The sequence below is a fragment of the Girardinichthys multiradiatus genome, chromosome 9, assembly GCF_021462225.1.
Source record: "Girardinichthys multiradiatus isolate DD_20200921_A chromosome 9, DD_fGirMul_XY1, whole genome shotgun sequence".
NCBI lineage: Eukaryota > Metazoa > Chordata > Actinopteri > Cyprinodontiformes > Goodeidae > Girardinichthys > Girardinichthys multiradiatus.
The window spans coordinates 8,582,796-8,606,235 of NC_061802.1; the positions used below are offsets into that span (position 1 = coordinate 8,582,796).

Consider the following 23,440-nt stretch of genomic DNA (forward strand, 5'->3'; position numbering starts at 1 on the left):
CCTGGTGGTCTGGCTGTTGCCTCCCTGCCCAAGCTATTTGTCCAAGCTGTAGTATGGACTGTGTTATGTCCTCCTACCTCAGCTTTGAGTTGTTCCTCCTCTTACATCCGAGTTTTCAACAGTTTCATAATCTTGGGGCAAAAAATTTTTTCAACGGAGAGACTTTTTGGTTAGTGATGAGAAATTAGCTCTCCTTCCTCGTTTACTTCCATGAAGCTCACTGTTACAACCCCTTATTGTTAGGTTGGGCATTTACCTTTCATATGCTACACTGATTACTGATATGGGACACCTGAGAACCTGGTAAGGCTCTCAGTTAAACCCTGGCGGCCAACAAACCTGTCTATGCTCCCCTCCACACGTATGCTGCCACATTTAGCTCTGTAGATTATTTTGATACTCATGCACACAATACACCACTGATTTAACTGGCTTTTACGTTTCATATTAGAGCCTTTTGATTTAAACCTTAATTTGTGTTGAATAAATCTATATTTTGGGCGTCCTATACATGGTGTGTCTCTCTTTTTTGTTGTGGCCTTTGAGTCAGGTCACAACACACACCCAAATGTCCTCTATTAAGGATTTTTGTAGCAAAGTTGCTTACTATATCCATTTTCTGTGTCACAAAGTAGATATACACATATCCATGTGACATATTCCATTAAAATTGGTCTTTTTTATCAAAAAAATCATAATCTTTCCATTTTCAGCAATAACAAGTATATGGTTTCCAGACTGTACAAATGCTGTGTCATTAAGCATATGTGGAAGGTCTGGTTTTGAGAGCATGACTCAAAAGTATCTTTTTGTGTCAGAAAACTTTTTTAAACCACTTTCAACTTTAATTAACAACAATAAGGCAGATTTTCATTCATTTCTGTCTTTCAAAGGTTTTCTTTAAAGCATTGAGATCAGTTGTTGGGGCAGGCAGTAAACAACATTTATGTTTCTCAGATCACAAGTGTTACAACAACAGCGGGGCAGACTACAGAGGGACGGTCAGCGTGACCAAGTCGGGGCGCCAGTGCCAGCCGTGGAACTCCCAGTATCCTCACAGCCACACGTACCTGGCGGTCCGCTACCCAGAGCTGAACGGGGGCCACTCGTACTGCCGCAACCCCGGGCACAAGCACGAAGCCCCCTGGTGCTTCACGCTGGATGAAGGTGTCCGCATGGAGCTCTGCGACATTCCACTCTGTGGTGAGACACTGGAATATAAATGTACAAGTTTATAATCGTAGTGTTTCTTGTAGATCGTGTTCCAGGTTTTTTATGTTTAGAAACATTATTCTTCTTATGCTGTATGTTGTTTGATCACCCTCTGTGTATGTCACCATTTGTAGTTGTGCATGGAGCACTTTTTTCTTTTCATGCAGTCTTGAAATTTTGATCTCTTCTGGCTGCCTCCTTTCACCAAATCTTGGCTTTATTTAAACTGGAAGGGTTTGTTAGGTAGATATATAAACTCACTCCTGGAAGGAGAGAGGTGGAAGCAATGGATCACGCTACAGGAGGACAAATTGTATCAAATGCATGTTTATTAAACGCTGAATAAAGCTACTTCAGTGCACTTTTGCACAAAGCCCAAACAAAAACAAAAAAACTATTTTTCAAATACTTTTATTTAGAAAAAAATCGAAATAGTTTAAAATGAACAAGCTTTTGATTCCTTCATTTTCTTCTTCTTTGACAGCTTTAAACAATGCTCCTTCTTTAAGCCTGTAATATATTTGTTCATTTGTGTAGAATGACCTCCAGTGTAAACATTTTATTAAATGAACACAGGGTTTCTACTGTCTTGCAAAGTGTGGAAAAGCATGGAATTTAGTCAACAATTTTCCTGGGTAGGTATGGAAAAATGTTTAACTTTCCAGACTTTCTGCACTGTCCCACATTGATGTTACGATTTTATTCCTTTTAGTTTTTGACTTACTAAGTCTGGTTTAAACACCCAACAATGCACTATATGTGCTATTTTTTTTCACTAATTAAAAAACGGTACTAACGTTCTTCAACCAAAATTTGTTTAAAGAATTTGCATCTATTGAAGGAAACTATAGTTCTTATTTGGCATTAGATCGTGAATTGGAGCTGGTCTAAGTAAAAAAAGCCATGAGATGGCACTATTGAGAAAATCAGAAGCCAGTTTCAGGCTTGTGTTTTGTGATATGTGGAACCTACAAATAAGACCACCATTTAATCAGTTTAAGGTAAATATTTTGTACTCAAATGTCCAGAATGCTATAACTGCAGAAAAATGTAGAAGTTTGAGACCAAAGTAAGGAATTTTGGCATGAAAAATGTGTAGAAACCCTATTAACACATACCAGCTCATCTAGCAAAGCTATAAATGTTTCCTGTCATATTCTGATGTTAATGGTGTATCCTGGCCCTCACCCAGTGAACGCTGCAGTTATGCACCTACTATCTTCCCCCCAGGACCAAGCAAGGATTAGCAACTAAAGACAATGGATGGATAGAAATGTTAACTTTTTTATTATGTCATTTGGTACTGCTACACACAACAAAATTAATTTTTAATAAATTTAGGTTATTTATAAAGCATCAAACATCTCGACCAGGACTACTTTCAGTGGCAAACAATAGCTTCATTTGCTTCTTCCAGGGAAGACATACACCTAAGCACAGAAGCACTATGCCATGGTTACTTTCTATGGAAAAGGGTATCATTACAGAAACATCAAGCAAGTAAACAAGGATAATGACAGCAATAGCTCCATCGGTGGCTCTGTCCAGAAATGGACAACTGTAAACAGCTAGACACTGGAGTAAAAAACAAGTAGAACTTTCTATGGAATATAAAGAGAACACACAAAGCTAATGGCAGGAACGGTTCCATCAATGGTTCAAGAAGCACGTGGTCAGGATTACTTTCTGTGTAAAGAATTACCAATCTAAATAACATTTATAAAGAACATGGCTACACCATAAACACTGTATTTTTCTTTCTCTGTTTCAGACCATAAAGACAAGTCAGGTGGCAGCATGGAGATCCTTTACATTTTAGTTCCCAGTGTGGCGATCCCCTTAGCCATCGTTTTGCTTTTCTTCTTCATTTGCGTGTGCCGCAACAACCAGAAGTCTTCGAGGCCTCCGGCTGCTCGTCCACCGAAACCCGTCCGAGGTCAAAATGTCGAAATGTCCATGCTCACAACTGCCTACAAACCAAAGGTATTACACATGCCAACTTATGACATTGTGACTTAGTAAATGCTCTTAAAGTTGGAAAAAATAAAACTGTAAAATGATCAGGCATCTCATGTTTTTCCAGGTTAAGTTAGAAAACTGTGAATGTGAACTGAATGTAGGATTTCTTGCTTTTTTGGGGTGTTTTTTTTACCTTTAGCAGGGTCTAAATGTATAAGTTGAGCCTAAAACAGCCTTTTAAAAGGACCCAGTACTTTCAGGAAAACACTTGCACTGTCTGTGAAAGGTGCTATATAAATAAACTTTTACTTACTTTACTTTACTTTACTTTACTTTACTTTACTTTACTTTACTTTACTTTACTTTACTTTACTTTACTTTACTTTACTTTACCTCTGAACACCTCAGACTGATCGAGTGCTCTCCAGATTTCCACTCTCATATCTTGGACACATCATAAAAACTTTAGGCAGTAGAAACAAAGACCCCAGTCTGACCAAGTAACACATGTTAATTTAATAAACTACTTTAACTTGCACTGCATTTTTGGACCCCATTGCAACTTGTCGTAAAGATATTCCCTTTACTTTGCAAGAGCTGACTAGAGGAGTCAAAACACCGGTGTTGCTCCCTGCGTGTTGGCTGGGACGCCTCGCAGCATGCCAGGGTTACAAGGTTCAGTGTGTGGAAATGACCGGCATGAGGCAGATCCTCAGATCTCTATCATCAGATCTCAGCATGTCCAGGAATGTCCAGCTGCAGCTCCTTTCCTCTGTTTATTTTTCTCCCACTGTCTGTTTTTTCACAGCTCTCCTTCACACTACTGCTTTCACTTATCCCATCCTCTTCTTGTTCCTCTTCTTATGTCCTCTACCACCATCCACTTCACTTCTCCCTCCCTCATTCACAGAGACTCTTTGTAGAGCAGACCATCAGGTTTATGCACCCCCAGCCAGTGTAAAGTTCACATCAGAAACTGAATCATGTTTCATTTAAGGTTGCACACTTAGCCCTTCTACGTCTGTTTATAATTTTCTTAATATTTTACCAGTTAAAGTGGAGAGTATGTGATTATCTACACAGTATTTTTTAAATGTTACATTAGCAACTAAGAAAAGCAGAGTCCAATAATTTTACTTGTTTTTTTAAGAGTTTTGGCGAGAGCAAATGTTTATCTTACCAAAAAGGAACGCACTCGTCTGTATGTTTGGATACAAATCTGTATCTGCCGAGTCAGATTAACAGGAAATTCATACATTTTTTTTCAAAGTGGCAAGCTTATGGCGTGCCGCTGATGGTGTAGGGGTTAAGCGCACGACCATATATAGAGGCTACATTCCTCGAAGCAGCTGTCCCGGGTTCGAGTCCTTGACCCGGCGACATTTGCCGAATGTCTCCCCCTCTCTCTACCCCTCTTTCCTGTCAGCCTACTGTCAAAAAATTTAAAATAAGGGCCACTAGTGCCAAAAAAATATCTTTTAAAAATAAAAAGTGACGAGCTTGCATTTAATACGTTATACAGTTTATTCTTGGCTCTGAAACATCTTTCAAACCATTAGGCAACACAGCCATCTCTTCCAAGACTGGAAAATGGTTTCCATGAGCATTTTGATAACATCTATTTATTAGTAACCTGTTTGAAATTGATGAGGTTTTCAAGTTTTTTAAAAGTGCAAAAATGCTCATACAGCACCTTACAAGACCTCTCTTACCAACAAAAAAGTAGTGCATAATTGTGAAAAAGGATACATGTTTTTTTTTATAGTAATTAACCTGAAGTGAGGTGTATATATGCATTCAGTTCCCTTTAATCTGGTACCCCTAAATAAAATCTGGTGCAATCCATTGCCCTCAGACGTCATCTGATTGATGAATCAAATCCACCAGTGTGTAATTTAATTTTATTGTAGATTAGAACGTTAGTGATTGAACAAACAACATCACAGCAGACAGGTCAGGGATAAAGTTGTTGAGTAATTTAAAGCAGTGTTAGGATATACAACAATCTTCCAAGCTTTGAACATTTCACAGAGCATTATTCAATTTATTGACTAAAAGTGGAAAGAGAGTGGAAGGACTGCGGACATGCGAAGACATGGCCGTCCACCTAAAGTGATAAACTGGGACAAGGAGAACAGAAATCCTGGAACCAACTCTATGGTAACACTGGAGGAGCTGTGGTCATCCACAACTCAGGTGGGTGAATCAGAGGACAGAAATACTATTAGTCTTGCTCTCTAAAAATCTAATCTCAGTGGCAAGAAAAAAATACATTGTTAAAAGAAAGCTATAAAAGGTCCGATATGTGTGAAAGAAGGTGCTCTGACCAAAATTTAATGTTTTGGTGTTTTGGCCTACAATACAGCACACTGTGTGTGGCGAAAAACTAGCACTAGCATCATCTTGAACACAATCCCCATGGAGACATACAGTATTGGCAGCATCATGCTGTGGGGATACTTCTCTACAGCAGAGACAGAAAAGCTGGTTAGAGTTGATGGGAAAGTGAATGGAGGTAAATACATGGTAACCGTGGAAGAAAACCTGTTGGAGGCTGCAGAAGACTTAAAACTTGGGAGATGGTGAACTTCTAGCCTTGGAATAATTCTAAACATCTATGATGGAACGATTTGGATTGAAGCCTGCTAATTCCATCTTAAAACCCACCTGTTTTCTTGGCTTCAATGCTGATTGAGGTGATGCTTTGATGTTTTATAATGTTTGTGGCTTGTGCCTGGAATATGTTAAATAGGCCTAGTCAAAGTCCAAACCAATAGAGAATCAGTGGTAGGACTTGAAAATAGATTTTCACAGACCTTGCAATCAGTCTGAGCTTTAGCTATTATCAAGAGAAAGATTTGTAAAGCTTGTAGAGATATAAGCCCAAAAAGCTTGTAGCTTTAAGTGCAGCAAGAGGCACTTCTGCAAGTATTGACTTTGGGAGGGCTAAAAACAACTGCACGCTACAATTTTCAGATTTTCATTAGTAAAAATTATCATAAAAAACATGCATGCATTTTTCTTCCCTTTCACATTTATTCTCTAGTCTGTTTTTTTGGTTGTAACATGACAAAATGTAAAAAAAAACATAGGGTTATGAATATTTTTGCAGAGGAATGTATTTACATTTATTTCCAAGGAAACTGTTGCTGTTTTGTTTTTACTCATTTAAAACTCTGCAATGTTTTAGGATTTGGCTGCTACCCAGCAGGCTTCTCCTTTGGGTCATGGAGGGGCCAGACCCTGTAACAATTTCTTTAGACACACGTGCTTACACACACACACACACCTGTGGTGGTGTAACAAGGATCTGAGGCTTTAGGTGTGGGAGTAAAGAAGGGGTGAAACAAACCCATAACTGAAAACATCTGCTTTTCTCCTAATATTCAGCACATACTCGCGCCCCCCTCAAAGGTCACGTTGATCTGTGTGTGTGTGTGTGTGTGTGTGTGTGTGTGTGTGTGTGTGTGTGTGTGTGTGTGTGTGTGTGTGTGTGTGTGTGCATGAATGCGTGTCGCGCTTACAGAAAAATTTCATTATTCAACTCAAAGTTCCTGGAATCTTTAAATCTCTGCCAACCTTTGTTCATTTTTCGTCTTCTTCCAAATCCAACCTCACACATCCCTGATAGAGCTCCTTCTCATACACATACATACACGCACGCATACACACACACAAACACACAATTTACCATCAGTGCACTCCAATAATGCTCACAGAAACAGGTATAAAAATAACAATCATATAAACCTGCTGAAAGCTCAGCTCATCTTAAGATATTTATGTTGATACAAATATGACATAACACCATTCATGATCAGTCTGCTGGTTATGGGCATGACTCTGGTCAAGGTGGATAATGATAGGAATTAGGGGTTTCAAAAAGACACATTGCCATTTTATTCTGAGGACCGCTGTTTTCATGTTTCCACACTAAAATGTTTAAAGATTTCTGTACTCTGCATACTTGTAAATAACAAAATCCATACATATTAAAAAAGGAATGTGGCACAGAAAGCCCTCCTATACAATTAGCCTAACAGCCTTTTTGTTACTTCTGCAGCAGTTACTTACATTTCTGCCTTGGGAGTTAATTTTCCCCAAATGTTGCTTACACTGACAGCCAAATCACATTTTTCAGCTCGATTTCACAATTTTCCCTTACCGCTTTCCAAAAGTGTTAGGAGAATTATTAGGTGGTGATGTAATGGATTAAGTCTGACTTGAATAATTATAAATTCTTTGGGAGATTTATTTTCCTCCTCTTAATTTTACATTTTCAACTTGTATTTGATGTTACATGAGGTAGTTTGTATGTATAAAATTAGAACCAGAAATACCACCTCTTAGGATTTCTATTTTCTATAAAAGGATAATGGTGATTAAAGAGTACTGGCTTGTCAGAAACCAAACCGAACGATCCAGTTTTCTGCCATCTTTCTGCGACCCATTGATGTTAGGTTTCGCTTGTCTTCGCAGAGTAAAGCCAAAGAACTTCCCCTGTCCGCGGTGCGTTTCATGGAGGAGCTCGGACAGTGCACGTTGGGGAAGATCTACAAGGGTCATCTGTACCTGCCAGGCATGGAACAGGCGCAGCTTGTGGCCATTAAGACTCTGAAAGATATTTCCACCACCCAGCAGTGGACAGACCTCCAGCAGGTACAAAATGAACAACTGACTCCAGAGGTTTTTGTTAAATTCTGTGTTCATCTTATCCTTGCTAAATAAATTATTCATTTAAAGTGATTTCTTTAAGACTTTCTTAAACCTGTTCCATTTTGATTTTATTTAGGCGTGTAGTTTACAACAGCTGTATTCCTTTCCATGTCTAAAGTAAAGAAATATGTTAAAATGCCTGAAAAGAAAGAAACTGACCTTGTAGCATATAGCAAAATCTCCAGTTTGAACATGAACTCATATATTTTAATTTGTGCAGTAAGGTGAAAGTCAGTGTTGTGCGAAAGAGACCTAACAAGCCGGCATCCTACCCAGCAATTTAAAAGCTCAGTCTATTTGTAATACACCATAGTGGCGAAAGACCACTTGTGACAAAAAAGTCATCAAAAACTGTGATTAAAAGCACTAAGATTCTAGATTTTAATTCAAATTCTGATTTCTGCTCAAGTTTTTCTGATATCACTGTCACAGAAATACTTTATATTAGTAAGCTGTGCATGATTGTGAAACATAGCAGCAGAGAATGAAAGCAGGCCATCGAAATTTAGATTTCTCACAAAACATGTTATTTTTTCCCTTAACAGTCACTTCAAGCTATGTCACGTGACATTCTAAGGGAAGTCAAAGTAACCATAGACAATCAGATAGGAGACTACAGTTAAACACTCACTTGTTTATTTGGCTTAGACACTCCACAACATGGTTTTATAATAATTTATTGTGGGTAAAACCATGCAGGGGAAAAACTTTGGATGGAGTTTTTATTGATTTAATTTTCCAACATGATCCATGGATGCAGAAATAACAGATTCGTAATTGGTGGCAAGAAAAGTTTTCAGAAATCCACCTTCTTCAGCAATTTACTTTTGTGAAGCTCAGTCACTTTTCTTGTATCTCTGGAGAAACATGGAATGTCTCGCTCTTCTTTTTCATCACTCTATATATAGTTGTGCGGATTCTGTTTAATTAACAGAATAATAATTAACACTGTCATATTAAGTTAATACTATGAAGGTATGAGGTTTGGCTCAAGAATATGTATTTTAAAGATGTGAAACCGCATCTTTTCAAAACCCATACTTGATTTAACTCTGATTTTTAAGGGATAATGTCACTTAAATTCCCAGAGTCCAATTTCTCAGTGGAAGAGACTCTCTTCCTATAAGACTTTAGGCTCCTCTTGTTATATTTCTAGATAAGTTAAATATGGTGGACTACTGTAGACCTCATACTGCTTAGAACCACTGAAGGAAAGACAAGTTCCCTTGAAAAAGTTCAAAAACTGAACAGTCAGGGGTTTTAAAGAGATGTTGGACCAACAAGGTTTTGTGTGTCTCATTTTGAAACAAATGACCAGCTCATATAGATTACTTTCCTTTCACAGATTTCAAGAATGGTTTTCAGGTGTTTTTAGTAAATCAATTTTGTTATTTGTCCGTCTTCTGTTACAGGAGGCTGCCGTGCTGACTGAGCTTCAGCACCCGAACGTGGTCTGCCTCCTCGGTGTGGTTACCCAGGAGCAACCCGCCTGCATGCTGTTCGAGTTTCTGCCACAAGGAGATCTCCACGAGTTCCTGATCATGCGTTCACCGCACTCTGACGTCGGCTGCAGCAGTGATGAGGACGGCACTGTGAAATCCAGCCTGGATCATGGAGACTTTCTGCATATGGCTATACAGGTGGCTTTAAATTACACATTCAGACTGTACATGTTTTTTATATTATTGCAGCCTTAAATCATTCGGAAAATAAAGCAAATATAAGATGCAGACAATGATAAAACCATCCCTTGTTTTTTTATTGTCATTGCTTTAAAATTTAACAACTTTTTTCTAACTTTTACCCTAGTTGTTCTTTTTTTCCATCACGTTTCCCATTTAAAGTCACTTAGAATAATTACATGGCAAATGAAAAGATTATTACCTCAATTTCTTTCTTCAATTAGGTTGCTGCAGGGATGGAATATCTAGCCAGTCACTTCTACATCCATAAGGACCTCGCAGCAAGGAATGTTTTAGTAGGTGAACAGCTACATGTGAAGATTTCTGACCTGGGTCTCTCCAGAGAGATCTACTCCTCCGACTACTACTGCATCCAGCCTAAGACTCTGCTGCCCATCCGCTGGATGCCCCCTGAGGCCATTGCCTACGGGAAGTTCACCACGGACTCGGACATCTGGTCATTCGGAGTGGTGCTGTGGGAGCTCTTCAGCTATGGCCTGCAGCCGTACTACGGCTTCTCCAACCAGGAGGTGATGGAGATGGTGAGAAAGAGACAGCTGCTGCCCTGCCCCGAGGACTGCCCACCAAGGTGTGTTGTTGCACAGTTTATGATGAGGTGATGTAACTAACTATCCATAGGGCTCCTGCACATTCTGCAATAGTCCACTAGAGTATTTTGTAGGTCAGGATATTTATGCAAAATGCTTAGGATTTACATCATTTATTGCTTATCTCATTATCTAAACATTGTATCCATCCATCTGTTTGTCTGTCCGCCCATCATCCATTGATGTTTTTTTTTGGGAAATCCATCCATCCATCCATCCATCCATCCAGTCCAATTTGCTGAAATTTCATTGCAGCAACTCAACATGGTACTCAATGGCCCCCACTTGCTTGTATGCATTTATGTTTTATTGGATTAAAGTGAGGGGAGCATATAGCCCAGTCAATGGTATCAGTTTCTTCATCATCCAGGAACTGCCTGCATACTCTTGCCACATGAGGTCGGGCATTATCATACACCAGGAGGAACCCAGGGCCCAATGCACCAGCAAAGGATCTAACACTGGGGCTAAGGATTTTATCCTGATATCTAATGGCAGTGAGGGTCTAATATTTTATCCTGTACAGGTTTGGGTGTCCCTCCATGGATATGCCTTCCCAGACCAACACTGACCCACCAACAATCTGATCATGCTGAATAATGCTGCAGGCAGAATCACATTCACATGAGCTCAAAGTGACCCTGCATTCATCTGTAGTGCATCATGCTACCAGTAGCTACACTGACCCTGGTCCAATGCAAAACTACTGAAAAGTAGTCAAAAACATGAGGAGGGAAAAATCTGAGTCCCTGACCTGCAAAACCTTTCTTATTTCTTGTAGGATCTTCTCACTCCCCTTTAGTGCAACTGTGGGTAAGAAAGTGTGACTTTGTAGAACCCCCTGATATGGCAATTACATCTGCAGCCCTTTTGGGGTTTTTCAGCTTTGCACATTTAGTGGCTGAAATCTCTGTCCATTCTTTTAGACTCAGATTTACTCAGTTAGACTGGATGGAGAGCATATATAAACTGCAATCTTCAAGCCTTGCCACAGATTCTAAGTTGGATTTCGGTCTGGGCTTTGACTGAGTGATTCTAAAACTGAAAAGGATTTTTTGGATTATAGGATCAATTCTGACTAGCTTCATGTACCTCTATACGACAGACATTCACACAGCATGATCCTGCCTCCGCTATGTTTCACTGTCGTGACATGTTTAGGGCAATAGAGTTTGCAGTGTTTGTTTCCTCCACATATAGTCGTTTATAGTTAGGACAAAAAGTTTACTTAACCCGTAGAAGAAGAGTCCTAGATTCTTCTTCTACGGGTTATCTCGGACCCCTGCATCGCTTGTGGTAAACTTTATCCCGGGCTTCTTAGGGTTTTCTTTCAACAACGGCTTTCTTCTTGCCACTCTACCATAAAGGTCAGATTATCTGCACATGGGAAGCATATCCAAGTTTAGGGAAGACATAACCTAAGTAAAGCGAAACGTGATTGGATGACTATGTCACCATTGGGCGTAACTTTCTTCACTTGTGTTTTAAGTAATAAGCTACTTTTCAGCATACGTACATAATGCAAACTGACAACAATTATAAATCCTTTTGTTAGAAACACTAATTTCATAAAAAGCGTTTTACCATCATTCTTTTCGTCTTGCCTTGCAACTTCCAAAAGTAAGGAAAAAGATGGGAAACGGAGCAAAAACAGACCTAGTTAAATAAACCAAGCAATGTTTGTGTGGGCAAAACACCTTAACTTCCAAACCTCCCACCTACAGTCTACAGATGTACCACTCTCTATGTCTTAGTTGGTCTGCAGTTTTACCATTTTCTTTTAACTTTTAAATGTTAAACTGAAGAGTGCTACTTGAGACATTCAAAGTTGGGGAGATTGTTTTAGAGCCTAACTCTGCTTTAAACTTCCCCACAACATTCTCCGTGACCTTTTCCGCTGTGTTCCCCATTCTTCATGAAGCTTCTTGCTCACTAATGTTCCCTAACAAACCTCTGAGACCTTCACAGTACAGCTAGATTTATACTGAGATTGAATTATGAGGTAAACCCTGTTTACCAATTAGATGAAGCCTGAAGGCAACTGATAGCACTGGCTTTTATTTAGGGGTATCAAAATAAAGGGGAGTTGAATACATTTGCATGCTATTTTGATTTTTATTTATGAAAAAACCAATGTACTATTTCCTTCAACTTTAGAAATGTTACTTTTTGTTATTCGCTAAAATATAATTGCTAATTCTAAGAACTAACAATGAGAACAGTTTTCAGTTTTGTGTGAAAAATATATTTAGGAAGGTAGATTTTTTTTGTATTTGCATTAAAAACATCTGTTTTTTAAGTTTTTATGCTGACAGCCTTTGCTGTGAATAACTATCTGTGTCTCTCGTCTTTCAGGTTTTATGGTCTGATGACAGAATGCTGGCAGGAAGGACCAGCACGCCGACCACGCTTTAAGGACATCTGCAGCCGCTTGAGGGCCTGGGAGGGGCTGTCATCCCACGCCAGCTCTAGCACGCCCTCTGGTGGAGGAGGCAATGCCACCACTCAAACAACCTCGCTCAGCGCCAGTCCCGTCAGCAACCTCAGCAACCCTCGTTTTGCCGCCGCCGCTGCAGGGTACCTCTATCCCGCCCAAGCCATCCCTGCATCAGGGCAGATGGCTCCTATTCCTGCATGGACACAGATGGCTGTGACCCAAACCCATCAGCGCTTTATCCCTGTCAACGGATACCCAATCCCACCAGGATACGCAGCCTTCCCAGCTCACTTTGCAGCTCCGGCTCCACCTACTAGAGTAATCCAGCACCACCTGCCACCTCCTAAAAGCCGCTCACCCAGCAGCGCCAGCGGTTCCACCAGCACGGGTCACGTTAGTGGGGTGCCTTCCACCACGGGCTCCAACCATGAGGCCAACACTCCGCTGCTTTCTCACTGCATCATGCCAGGGAACGGTGGAGGGCAGGGTCAGGTTTACGGACAAGTTTCCCAAAAAGGTGTGATGCAGATTGACCACCTTACGCAAACATCAGCTCTACTCACTCCAGACTCAGACGTGCTGCTGTACAATGACTCAGTCATCACCGCAGACCTGTAAATAGGCAGAGGAATGCTCACTCTCTTCCTGCTTGGGACCCTTCAATGAGAAGTTCTGCCTCTCAGCCAGGGAGCAAGAATCCCAGTTCAACTTTGGCCATAGTGAAAACCAGGCAGATACAAGCTTGTTCACACTGCTGGTTGTGTAAAAAACCATTGCTGCAGCTACAGAGGTATTGCAAACAGATGTCTGACTTTCCTTATTGTTTAAAGTGTTTTTACTTTCAAGGTTTAATAATGCTACTATGGTAATCACTGTAAATACAGTACATAAAAGTGTTGATTCAATGATAAAAATGCGTATAAATATATCTATTCTAAAGAACTTTTTAAGATGAGCAGCAGCAAGTCCACCCTGCATCCCTTTAAACATAGATTTTATTAGACCCTTGCAGTATCTGTCTCTCTTAATAGACTGTTTCATACAGAGACATAAACATTCATGAGACTCCCTTTGGGTGCCTTGCAGCTGCGTTCCTGAATACACATACAGGCCCAAGAAAGCCAACTTGCTTTCAGTGAGAAGATCAACATGCTGGTTTCCTACTCCACCCTTTGGACTCGAGCGTGTCTGGTTCTGTGCCTGCCTGGGTGTTTACAGCTCCACAGTGAAGCAGCGGGAATTAATACGGCAACCACTGGGATGCAGTTGATTTTTTATTGTTAAGGCCATTCTTTCAAATAACAGAGATCACATCTTCATTATTGACATATCCTACAGTAGAAAATGACAGCTGAATGTTTTTTTTAGTTTGTTTCAGCATGAATGATACCTTCACAAAAAGCATCTTCCTTCTGCTTAAACAGTCCTCAGAGTTGCTCAAAACAGAGATGTCTGTTGGTCAATAGCATCAAACTTCAGTCCTCGCCTGACTCACAGAGATACACAGATTCAGCCTTTCCACAGTGAGCAGTTTTGCTATTAGATATAAAGTTGAAATAGATAGTTTGGTTTTTCTTAAAGTCATCTTAAATTGAATATGCATTAGTTGTCAGCTGATTGCAGTCAAAGGGATAACAGTTTGGAGAATTGGAGAGAAATTCCCATAGAGGAGTCAAGCTTGCAGCTAATCAAAACAGGAGCCATGCTAGAGTGAATTTCAGCAATCTAAACTCAAATAAAAAATTTTTGCACCTGATCACTTATGCAAGAAGCAGTTTTTGCTTGTGTTTTTGCCACTAGTGGCCTTTATTGAACAGCAGTTTGACAAGAAAGAGGGTGAAGAGAGAAGGAGGTGACATGCCCCAAATCAGGAATCAAACTTAGGACAACCGCGTCGAGGACCATAGCCTCTGGACCTGATATGCCTGCTCTATCAGCTGAGCCGCCCAACAACCCATAATCTGTTTTTGTTGTTGTTATTTTCTCAACCAAAGAACAGGTCTCAGTTTGCCTCAGTCTAATTAAAATGTAGTTATGTTGAAAAAGTCCCGGGGAGTTAAGAGGATGTGTGAGACAGAATAGAGAAGAACTGTTAGTGACAGCATGGCTCTTGGTGGACTTGGTGGTTCAAAAGCAATAGGATCCTTTAGCAGCCACAGTAGCCGTTAGCACACTACCTGAATAGATGTTAATCATACAAATGCAAACTGTTTGATTCGAACAATCTGAGACTTAAAAAAACTTAATCAAAACTTTCCAATGTGGAGATTTTGGAATTCGGTGTAACTTTGTGTACTTGACAAACTATTGTCAAACTTTCCAAATGCTTTCTATTGCTCTTAACGTTGGCCACTAGAAAGAAATTGTCTTTTCTTTGGCCAAACTGGCCTCCACCTTGCTGCAATTCACCTTCATGTCCTGAAATGGTTGAGGATTGAGGAGAAATGACAAACATTGTTGAAGGATAAAAAACTGACAAAAGTTTAAAACTAGCTTTGGTTCCATTTTAATTTGCCTGTAATAAGGGCACCTACTGTTGTGGCTTAGGTATTTTAATGTTTTTTTAAACATTTCTGCAAACTCTGTTTTTAAAACAGACATTTTAAACTATTGATTAAAAATTATGAAAAATGACAGTCAGGGCCATAAACAGCTGTTTCGGTTGAGGCCAACCTCCTAAGAAAGTTAGTTTGAGTTGTTTTGAATGATTGAAAAGTGCTGCTAACTTAACTCCCTAATGAGAATTTATTTTATTTTTATTCAAACTAAGATTCCTCTGACACCTGTCCTGTTAAGGGCAAGGTACTGACTAGCTAATCCAAACACCCTTCCTTCAGAAAAAAATACTCACAACTACCACACAAAACCCTAAATTAAAAAAACAGGAAATAAACCATCCCATCCAGCTCTTCAAACCCATTTAAACCAACACAACCATCTAGAAATAGTTTTGACTGAAGATGTTTTAATGCTTAATTAAAAATATATATATATTGTTTTCTGGTTCTATTTTATTTTTTCATGAATTTGAAAAACAATTCCATCCAGGATAGCAGTATTGGAAGTTTAATTGTAAAACACACAGTGCCTCTGTCAGATGATATCACCCTGGAACATTCTGGGGCCTCTGCTATTTAAATGTGAAAAACAATGGATCTCATCATACATGTGTTTTTTTGGCAGATTTACTCATTGATTATATTCATGCACCAGATTCTGTTGATATAACATTTAGTGTATTGGCATGCTGGGTAACAAGTGCCCCCCCCCCCCCTCTACAATCATTTGTATTTATTTTTCAGTGTCTTTACAGCCAAGTAATAAGTTATTGGCTCAGATTGTCTCTATCCTTTTCCAAAATGAAGAAGTGTGTGTTGGATAAATGGTGAACTCCGTCCTTCATTACTGTTGGATGGTGATGTTAATTAATTGCTAAATATGAAGCTTTTGTTATGTTTTTTAAGGGTTATGATACCACAAGCAGCAGTCTATCAATGTTTTGACTGTCAGAAATCCTGCCCCTTTGTATTTGACAATCCTCAAAATGTAAATGTTCACACAGGTACTCTCGGCAGTGTGTGTGTGTGTGTGTGTTGCTCTAGTGCTCTGTCACTGACTATCAATCAGCAGTGTTTGAGTTTTTATGTGCAGCACAGAATTTTTACTAGCAAAATAAACACTTAATTGTTAGTATTTTACTTCTCTGGTGAGATGAAAAATACTTTTCTGTTTTTACTTCAAGGTGTATGTGATCAGTGTCTTGTTATTGTAAAAAAAAAAAAAGGGTAACTGCTAAAATGATTTCTACTTTACAAATTTCAAAAAGGAACAATTGAATTAACTGTGTACAAAGTAAATTTCGATCATAAGTTCAGGGGTTTTAAAGATTATTTTTTATGTTTTGAAGAACAATTTAACTTCTGTCTAATAAGTTTTTCTTCTTTTTGCCTTTCTGTAGTTTTTTGTTTTTTTTTCTAAAGTAGACGGAGCTACCTAAACATGAGTTTGTTCACTTCCAGCACGTAACGGATGTGTGAGTGCAAAAACCACTTGTACACAAGACTGTGAATCTTTATCAAGTTGTTTTTGCTGTTTTTTTGGCAAAACCATCATAAATCTGCCCTTTTCATCATTTATTTTTCAAGAACCAACACAGATTTATATTCACATAAGGTTTATTTGCATATTGACCAAGGTAGGCCTTGTTTTTGTTATTCATTCGAATATTTTTGCACAGATGTTTTTGTATTGCAAAAATCATTAATATTAAATGATGTTTGTTAAACTTCTCTCTGAATTCTTTTTAGTTTTATGGACTGTATAACTGTAACAGAAAAACAAATCCACGAGGTGTCAGCAAATCTCCTCGTCTGTGGGTTCTTATGTCTGCTGCAGTGACCGTTAATGAACAGGGGGTGGTGCTGTGTAGCTGTTTGATAAATGGCCTCTAAGCAGCTAGAAACGACATTAGTGCAGCATGAATTTAACCATAGTTGGGGAAAAAACCTAGTGTAGTGTTCTCCTATGGTTACTCGTGTGCTTTTGTAATTTCTTTTTTTGCTAAAACCCATATTTGACGTGCAAGCTTTCAAAAACAGGTTTACGATTGACCAAAAGGTCTGCGATCATTCAAATGCTAACCATAAAACCAGCAATGCTGCAGATATATAGAGGGGATTTCTAACGAGCAACATGCTCCATCATATATTTGGTGGAAAACCTTAATGGGGACAAATGTAAGTTTGAATTCATTGCAAGAGAAATTCAGTATCACAAATAAACAAAAACAAAACTGCTGCACTATCCGTACTATCCCTTGAGCTTTTTTTGCTACAACCACAAACTTCATTTTATTGGGCTTATGTGACAGAATGACACTATATTGTAGACAATTGTGAGCGAGAAGGAACATAATGCATGGTTTTTTTTTTACTTTCTTTCTTGTAAAATTCCTAAAAAGTGGTTTGCATGTGTATGTGGCCTTCCAAAGTCAATAATTTGTAGAACCACCTTTAGCTCAATCTACAGCTGTGTGTACCAACTTTGCACATCTAGATATGGGAATTTTTGCTCATATGTTTTGCTCCACTGGATTTCATTGAGAGGAACAAAGTAAAGGGGCCTGCATACAAATGCACAGCACACTTTTCCAGATTTGTGTTTGTAAAACCTTTGAAAACCTTCACTTCCATTTCATTAAGCCTCACAATGTGTTGCAGTACAATATGTTTGGCTATCACATAACATCCCAATTAAATATACTTAAAGTTGTGGTTATGGTAAATGGGTAAAATGTTAAATGGAGATGAAAACCTTTCCAAGCCACTGAAAGGTCCTTCTATGTTAGAGTGCAGGAGTGGGAGCTCAGCATTTGTTCTCCTAGTTGCCTAAATTGTAAATCCTTTTATAAATCTGAAACTCTGCAGATTTAACTTCTGAAAATGTTTTTGGTCATCTGTTCTGACCTCACTAGAACGGTTAAATGGAAGATCTCAAAATCACACATTAGCAACTTCTAACACAAGACCATAGAGATACCATGAGATAAAACATTGATTAGATAAATTATATGAAGTACACTATAATGCAGTCAAACTGAGTTGACCATTTAATCCAAATGTCTAAAGAAGGTAGCTATCCAAGAAAGGCCAGGAAATTGCTTTGCATTGTTTTTCAGCATTATATGCGTCACTGGTTTTAATAAATACAAACCATCAAAAGTTAAAATGAATAATTATATTGGCCACGATCATTACATTTTATATGCAAGCAGCTATATTGGATACTAAACCCCGGGTTTCCTCGGCAAGCAGGGCATTCTTATTTTTCTGACTGGTGACTCAGAAAATCCCACTTTTGAGTAAGAAACTTTGGAAACCATGTATACTTTACAATTCTATCCACTGCACTGATTTGTTTTGGTTTATCTGTTATGACACTGACTTTAGTTTTCTCTGTATGTTTTGAGTTGTCCGTGTGTTTTATACTTAACTCTATGTTTCTCTAGTTCACAGTTTATCCCTGTGTTTCACAACATTCCTGCGAATCGGTTTTTTTCCTCTGTGTTTCTTTCTAATGTTTAAATTTTTCTGTGTATCTCCAACCAGCCTACCTCAGCTGCTACATTTCAGGTTCTTCAGCTGCAGTACATCCACAATTAGATTCACCTGTTCATTGTTCCACTAATCATTCCTCCCAGCAGTTACACTCTTTTATTCATTCATCGCTGGAATCTTATGTTCTCCCCATCATGTTTCCAGTTGTTCCCGGTTCTGTCTCAACGTTGGGATTTCCTGGCGGCCTTTGTTCCCATTTTGTAAGTTTTGAACCTTATTTTTTAAATTATTGACCTTCACCTTTTACATAATTCGCCCTGCCTCATGCCTGGTGTTGTGTCAAATCCAACAACACTACCAGCTAAAATCCCAATTAACTACGCTGGTGTCTGTGACTTTTTGCAAGGCACTATACAACATAATTGAACTGAACTGATTGAACAGTTTCATTAAATCTACCAGGAACTTTGACAAAGCTCAGGTTCATCATGAAGCCTTGCTTCTCATTTCCCTTTATCGGGCTTATTATTATATACAAGGTCACTTCTTTGACATGCTTTTCTATTTACTAATCATCAGATATAGCTGTTTGTGAAATAAATAAAGTTTGTGAAATAAGTAAAGTTAAACAACAGATCAGTTAGACTGAAGAGGAACTTTTCTTGACTTAAAAGAATGGCTGATCAACATGCATGCTGGGAAGCAGTGCAGTTAATTGTTTCGGTTGTGCCAGAGCAGAGAGACATGTTTGACATGCAGGAAAGTGGGACCAGGTTTTGGAGCCACCAGCATCAGGAAAGCATTTGGATAGAATAGAATCATCCCAATTTATTTTACAAAATGTTACATGAACATTTTCTAAACCAGCAATTCCAATCAGCAGAGATTGAGATTGACACCTCAAAAACGTATGGTTTAGTTACCAAAGGTATAGTGCAATTGCAAACAACAGTTGTTAAATTTTAAAAGGTATCTTTCTTTAAGGACACCACCTGCTGGAGGAAATGATTACAGCGGAAGTTGGAGCACGAAACATAATATATTCGATTATTGTTTTTATATAGTATGTGCTGACCCTCATAAACATCAACACAGTTCCTTCAGTTTTTTCAGCTTCACTAGAAATGTTTAAAAAAAAAAGGTTGGTGTAGTAAATCCTGAATAGAACAGAGGGAGTTTTTCATGTTTAATTCACAAATCCTTTTAGATCTATGTGCCTTGAAACACTGCACAGTCTTATTAAATTAGTTGTTAAATGCTACACTTCACATTCCTTCAAGTTAAACTTTTGTAACGTCATTAAGATACTCATCTTAAAGCATGGTGCGTCTGGTTTACACAGAATGTGTGTTATTTACAGTCTGGGATTGCATAAATGGTTCCTGGATTTGGGTCATAATGTGTGACTGTGGGTCAGTGGGGAGAGTAGTTGTCTTGCAATCTGAATACTGGTGGGTTTAATTTGATGTTGTGCTCCTGAGCAAGGCACTTAATCTCAAGTTGCCTACTGATCTGCTTATCGGTGTGTATGAATATGTGCGTGTTTGTGAGTGCGAGTGGCTGAAAGTGGCTGTAGCGTAAAACGCTTTGAGTGGTCGTATGACTGGAAAAGCCCTAAATAAATCCAGTCCATTCAGCGAGTAAATTTCCCTTTTAAAATGGTGCAAATGTACATAAAGAAGTGTATACATGCTTCAATGCAATATTATAAAGTGGCACCTATTGCTGTAATAGAATATAGAATACTCGTACTCGTCGTCTTCCGCTTATCCTGGACCGGGTTGCGGGGGCAGCAGACTCAGCAGAGACGCCCAGACGTTCCTCTACCCAGATACCTCCTCCAGTTCCTCCAGGGGGAGCCCAAGGCGTTCCCAGGCCAGCCGAGAGACATAGTCCCTCCAGCGTGTCCTGGGCCTCCTCCCGGTGGGACGTGCCTGGAACACCTCACGAGGAAGGCGTCCAAGAGGCATCCGGTATAGATGCCCGAGCCAGCTCAACTGGCTCCTCTCGATGTGGAGGAGCAGCGGCTCTACTCCGAGCCCCTCCCGGATGGCCGAGCTCCTCACCCTATCTCTAAGGGAATGCCCGGCCACCCTACGGAGGAAGCTCATTTCAGCTGCTTGTATCCGGGATCTCGTTCTTTCGGTCATGACCCAAAGTTCATGGCCATAGGTGAGGGTAGGAACGTAGACCAACCGGTAAATTGAGAGCTTTGCTTTTCGGCTCAGCTCTCTCTTCACCACAACGGACCGGCACAGCGCCCCCATTACTGTGGCAGCCGCACCGATCCATCTGTCGATCTCCCGCTCCATTCTTCCCTCACTCGTGAACAAGACCCCGAGATACTTAAACTCCTCCACTTGAGGCAGGAACTCCCCTCCAACCTGAAGAGGACAAGCCACCCTTTTCCAGTTGAGTACCATGGCCTCGGACTTGGAGGAGCTGATCCTCATCCCAGCCACTTCACACTCGGCTGTGAACCGCCACAGCGCATGCTGTAGGTCTTGGCTAGAGAGGGCCAGCAGGACCACGTCATCCGCAAAAAGAAGAGACGAAATCCACTGGTCCCCAAACCAGACCCCCTCCGGCCCTTGGCTGCGTCTAGAAATCCTGTCCATAGAAGTTATGAACAGGACCGGTGACAAAGGGCAGCCCTGCCGGAGTCCAACATGCACCGGGAACAGGTCCGACTTAGTGCCGGCAATGCGGACCAAACTCCTGCTCCGCTCGTTCAGGGACCGGATGGCCCCTTGTAAAGGGCCCCCGATTCCATACTCCTGGAGCACCCCCCACAGGGCATCACGAGGGACACAGTCGAATGCCTTCTCCAGGTCCACAAAACACATGTGAACCGGTTGGGCAAACTCCCAAGAACCCTCGAGCACCCTGTAGAGTTTATAGAGCTGGTCCAGTGTTCCACAGCCGGGACGAAAACCACACTGCTCCTCCTGAAGCCGAGGTTCGACTAGCGGTCGGACTCTCCTCTCCAATACCCTGGCGTAGGCCTTACCAGGGAGGCTGAGGAGTGTGATCCCCCTGTAGTTGGAACACACCCTCCGGTCCACCCTTCTTATGAAGGTGGACCACCACCCCAGTCTGCCTGTCCAGAGGCACTGTCCCCGACCGCCACGCAATGTTGAAGAGGCATGTCAACCATGACAGCCCTACAACATCCAGAGACTTGAGGTACTCAGGGCAGATCTCATCCACCCCCGAAGCCTTGCCACCGCGGAGCTTTTTAACCACCTCGGTGACTTCAGCCTGGGTGATGAAAGAGTCCAACCCCGAGTCCCCAGCCTCTGTTTCCACCACGGAATGCGTGATGGCAGGATTGAGGAGGTCCTCGAAGTACTCCTTCCACCGCCCGATAATGTCCTCAGTCGAGGTCAGCAGTCTCCCACCCCCACTATAAACAGTGTTGGCGAAGCACTGCTTCCCCCTCCTGAGGCGCCGGACGGTTTGCCAGAATCTCTTCGAGGCCAACCGGTAGTCCTTCTCCATGGCCTCACCGAACTCCTCCCAGGCCCAAGTTTTTGCCTCTGCCACAGCCAGGCCGCGGCACGCTTGGCCTCACGGTACCCGTCAGCTGCCTCAGGAGTCCCACAAGCCAACCACAGCTGATAGGACTCCTTCTTCAGCTTGACAGCCCTTACTGCCGGTGTCCACCACCGGGTTCGGGGATTGCCGCCGCGACAGGCACCGCAGACCTTATGGCCGCTGCTACAGGCAGCAGCATCGACAACAGATGCGGAGAACATGGTCCACTCGGACTCTATGTCTCCAACATCCCCCGGGATCTGGTCGAAGCTCTCCCGGAGGTGAGAGTTGAATACATCCCTGGCCGAGGGCTCCACCAGGCGTTCCCAGCAGACCCTCATTATGTGCTTGGGCCTGCCAAGTCTGTCCGGCTTTCTCCTCCTCCAGCGGATCCAACTCACCACCAGGTGGTGATCAGTGGACAGCTCAGCCCCTCTCTTCACCCGAGTGTCCAAAACATGCGGCCAAAGGTCTGATGATTCGACAACAAAGTCGATCATCGACCTCCTGCCTAGGGTGTCCTGGTGCCAAGTGCACTGATGGATTCAGATCGGGGAGGCCATTCCTCCCGATCACGCCTCTCCAGGTGTCACTGTCGTTCCCCACGTGGGCGTTGAAGTCCCCCAGCAGAATAATGGAGTCCCCGGGAGGGGCACTATCCAGCACCCCCGACAGGGACACCAAGAAGGCCGGGTACTCTGCACTACCACTCGGCCCGTAGGCTGAAATGATAGTCAGAGACCTCTCCCCAACCCGAAGGCGCAGGGATACGACCCTCTCATCCACTGGGGTAAACCCCAACACGAGACGACTGAGCTGGGGGGCAACAAGCAAACCCACACCAGCCCGCCGCCTCTCCCCGTGGGCCACTCCAGAGTAGAAGAGAGTCCAACCCCTCTCAAGGAGATGGGTTCCAGAGCCCACGCTGTGCGTGGAGGCGAGCCCGACTATTTCTAGTCGATATCTCTCGACCTCCCGCACAAGCTCAGGCTCCTTCCCCCCCAGCGAGGTGACATTCCACGTCCCTAGAGCCAGCCTAAGCATCCGGGGATCGGGCCGCTGAGGTCTCCACCTTTGTCCGTCACCCAATCCTCTTTGCACCGGTCCCTCAAGGTTCCCCCTGCAGGTGGTGGGCCCACTGGGGGATGGCCTCGCGTCTCTCGTTCGGTCTTGGCCCGGCCGGGTCCCGCGAGGAGCAACCCGGCCACCAGGCGCTCTCCGACGAGTCCCGAC

At 41.6% G+C, this 23,440-nt stretch overlaps 1 protein-coding gene across 1 annotated transcript in view; it reads left to right on the top strand.

Moving 5' to 3' along the window:
* The window catches only part of ror1 (receptor tyrosine kinase-like orphan receptor 1), a 172,253-nt gene extending 155,354 nt beyond the window's left edge, over positions 1–16,899 (top strand). Inside the window, exons 7-12 of the mRNA XM_047375899.1 lie at positions 958–1,203; positions 2,984–3,195; positions 7,651–7,830; positions 9,300–9,527; positions 9,794–10,158; positions 12,533–16,899. Coding sequence (XP_047231855.1) covers positions 958–1,203; positions 2,984–3,195; positions 7,651–7,830; positions 9,300–9,527; positions 9,794–10,158; positions 12,533–13,232 — 1,931 coding nt within the window. The 3' untranslated portion in view covers positions 13,233–16,899. The remainder of the gene's footprint in view (positions 1–957; positions 1,204–2,983; positions 3,196–7,650; positions 7,831–9,299; positions 9,528–9,793; positions 10,159–12,532) is intronic.
* The last annotated feature ends 6,541 nt before the right edge of the window (positions 16,900–23,440 follow it).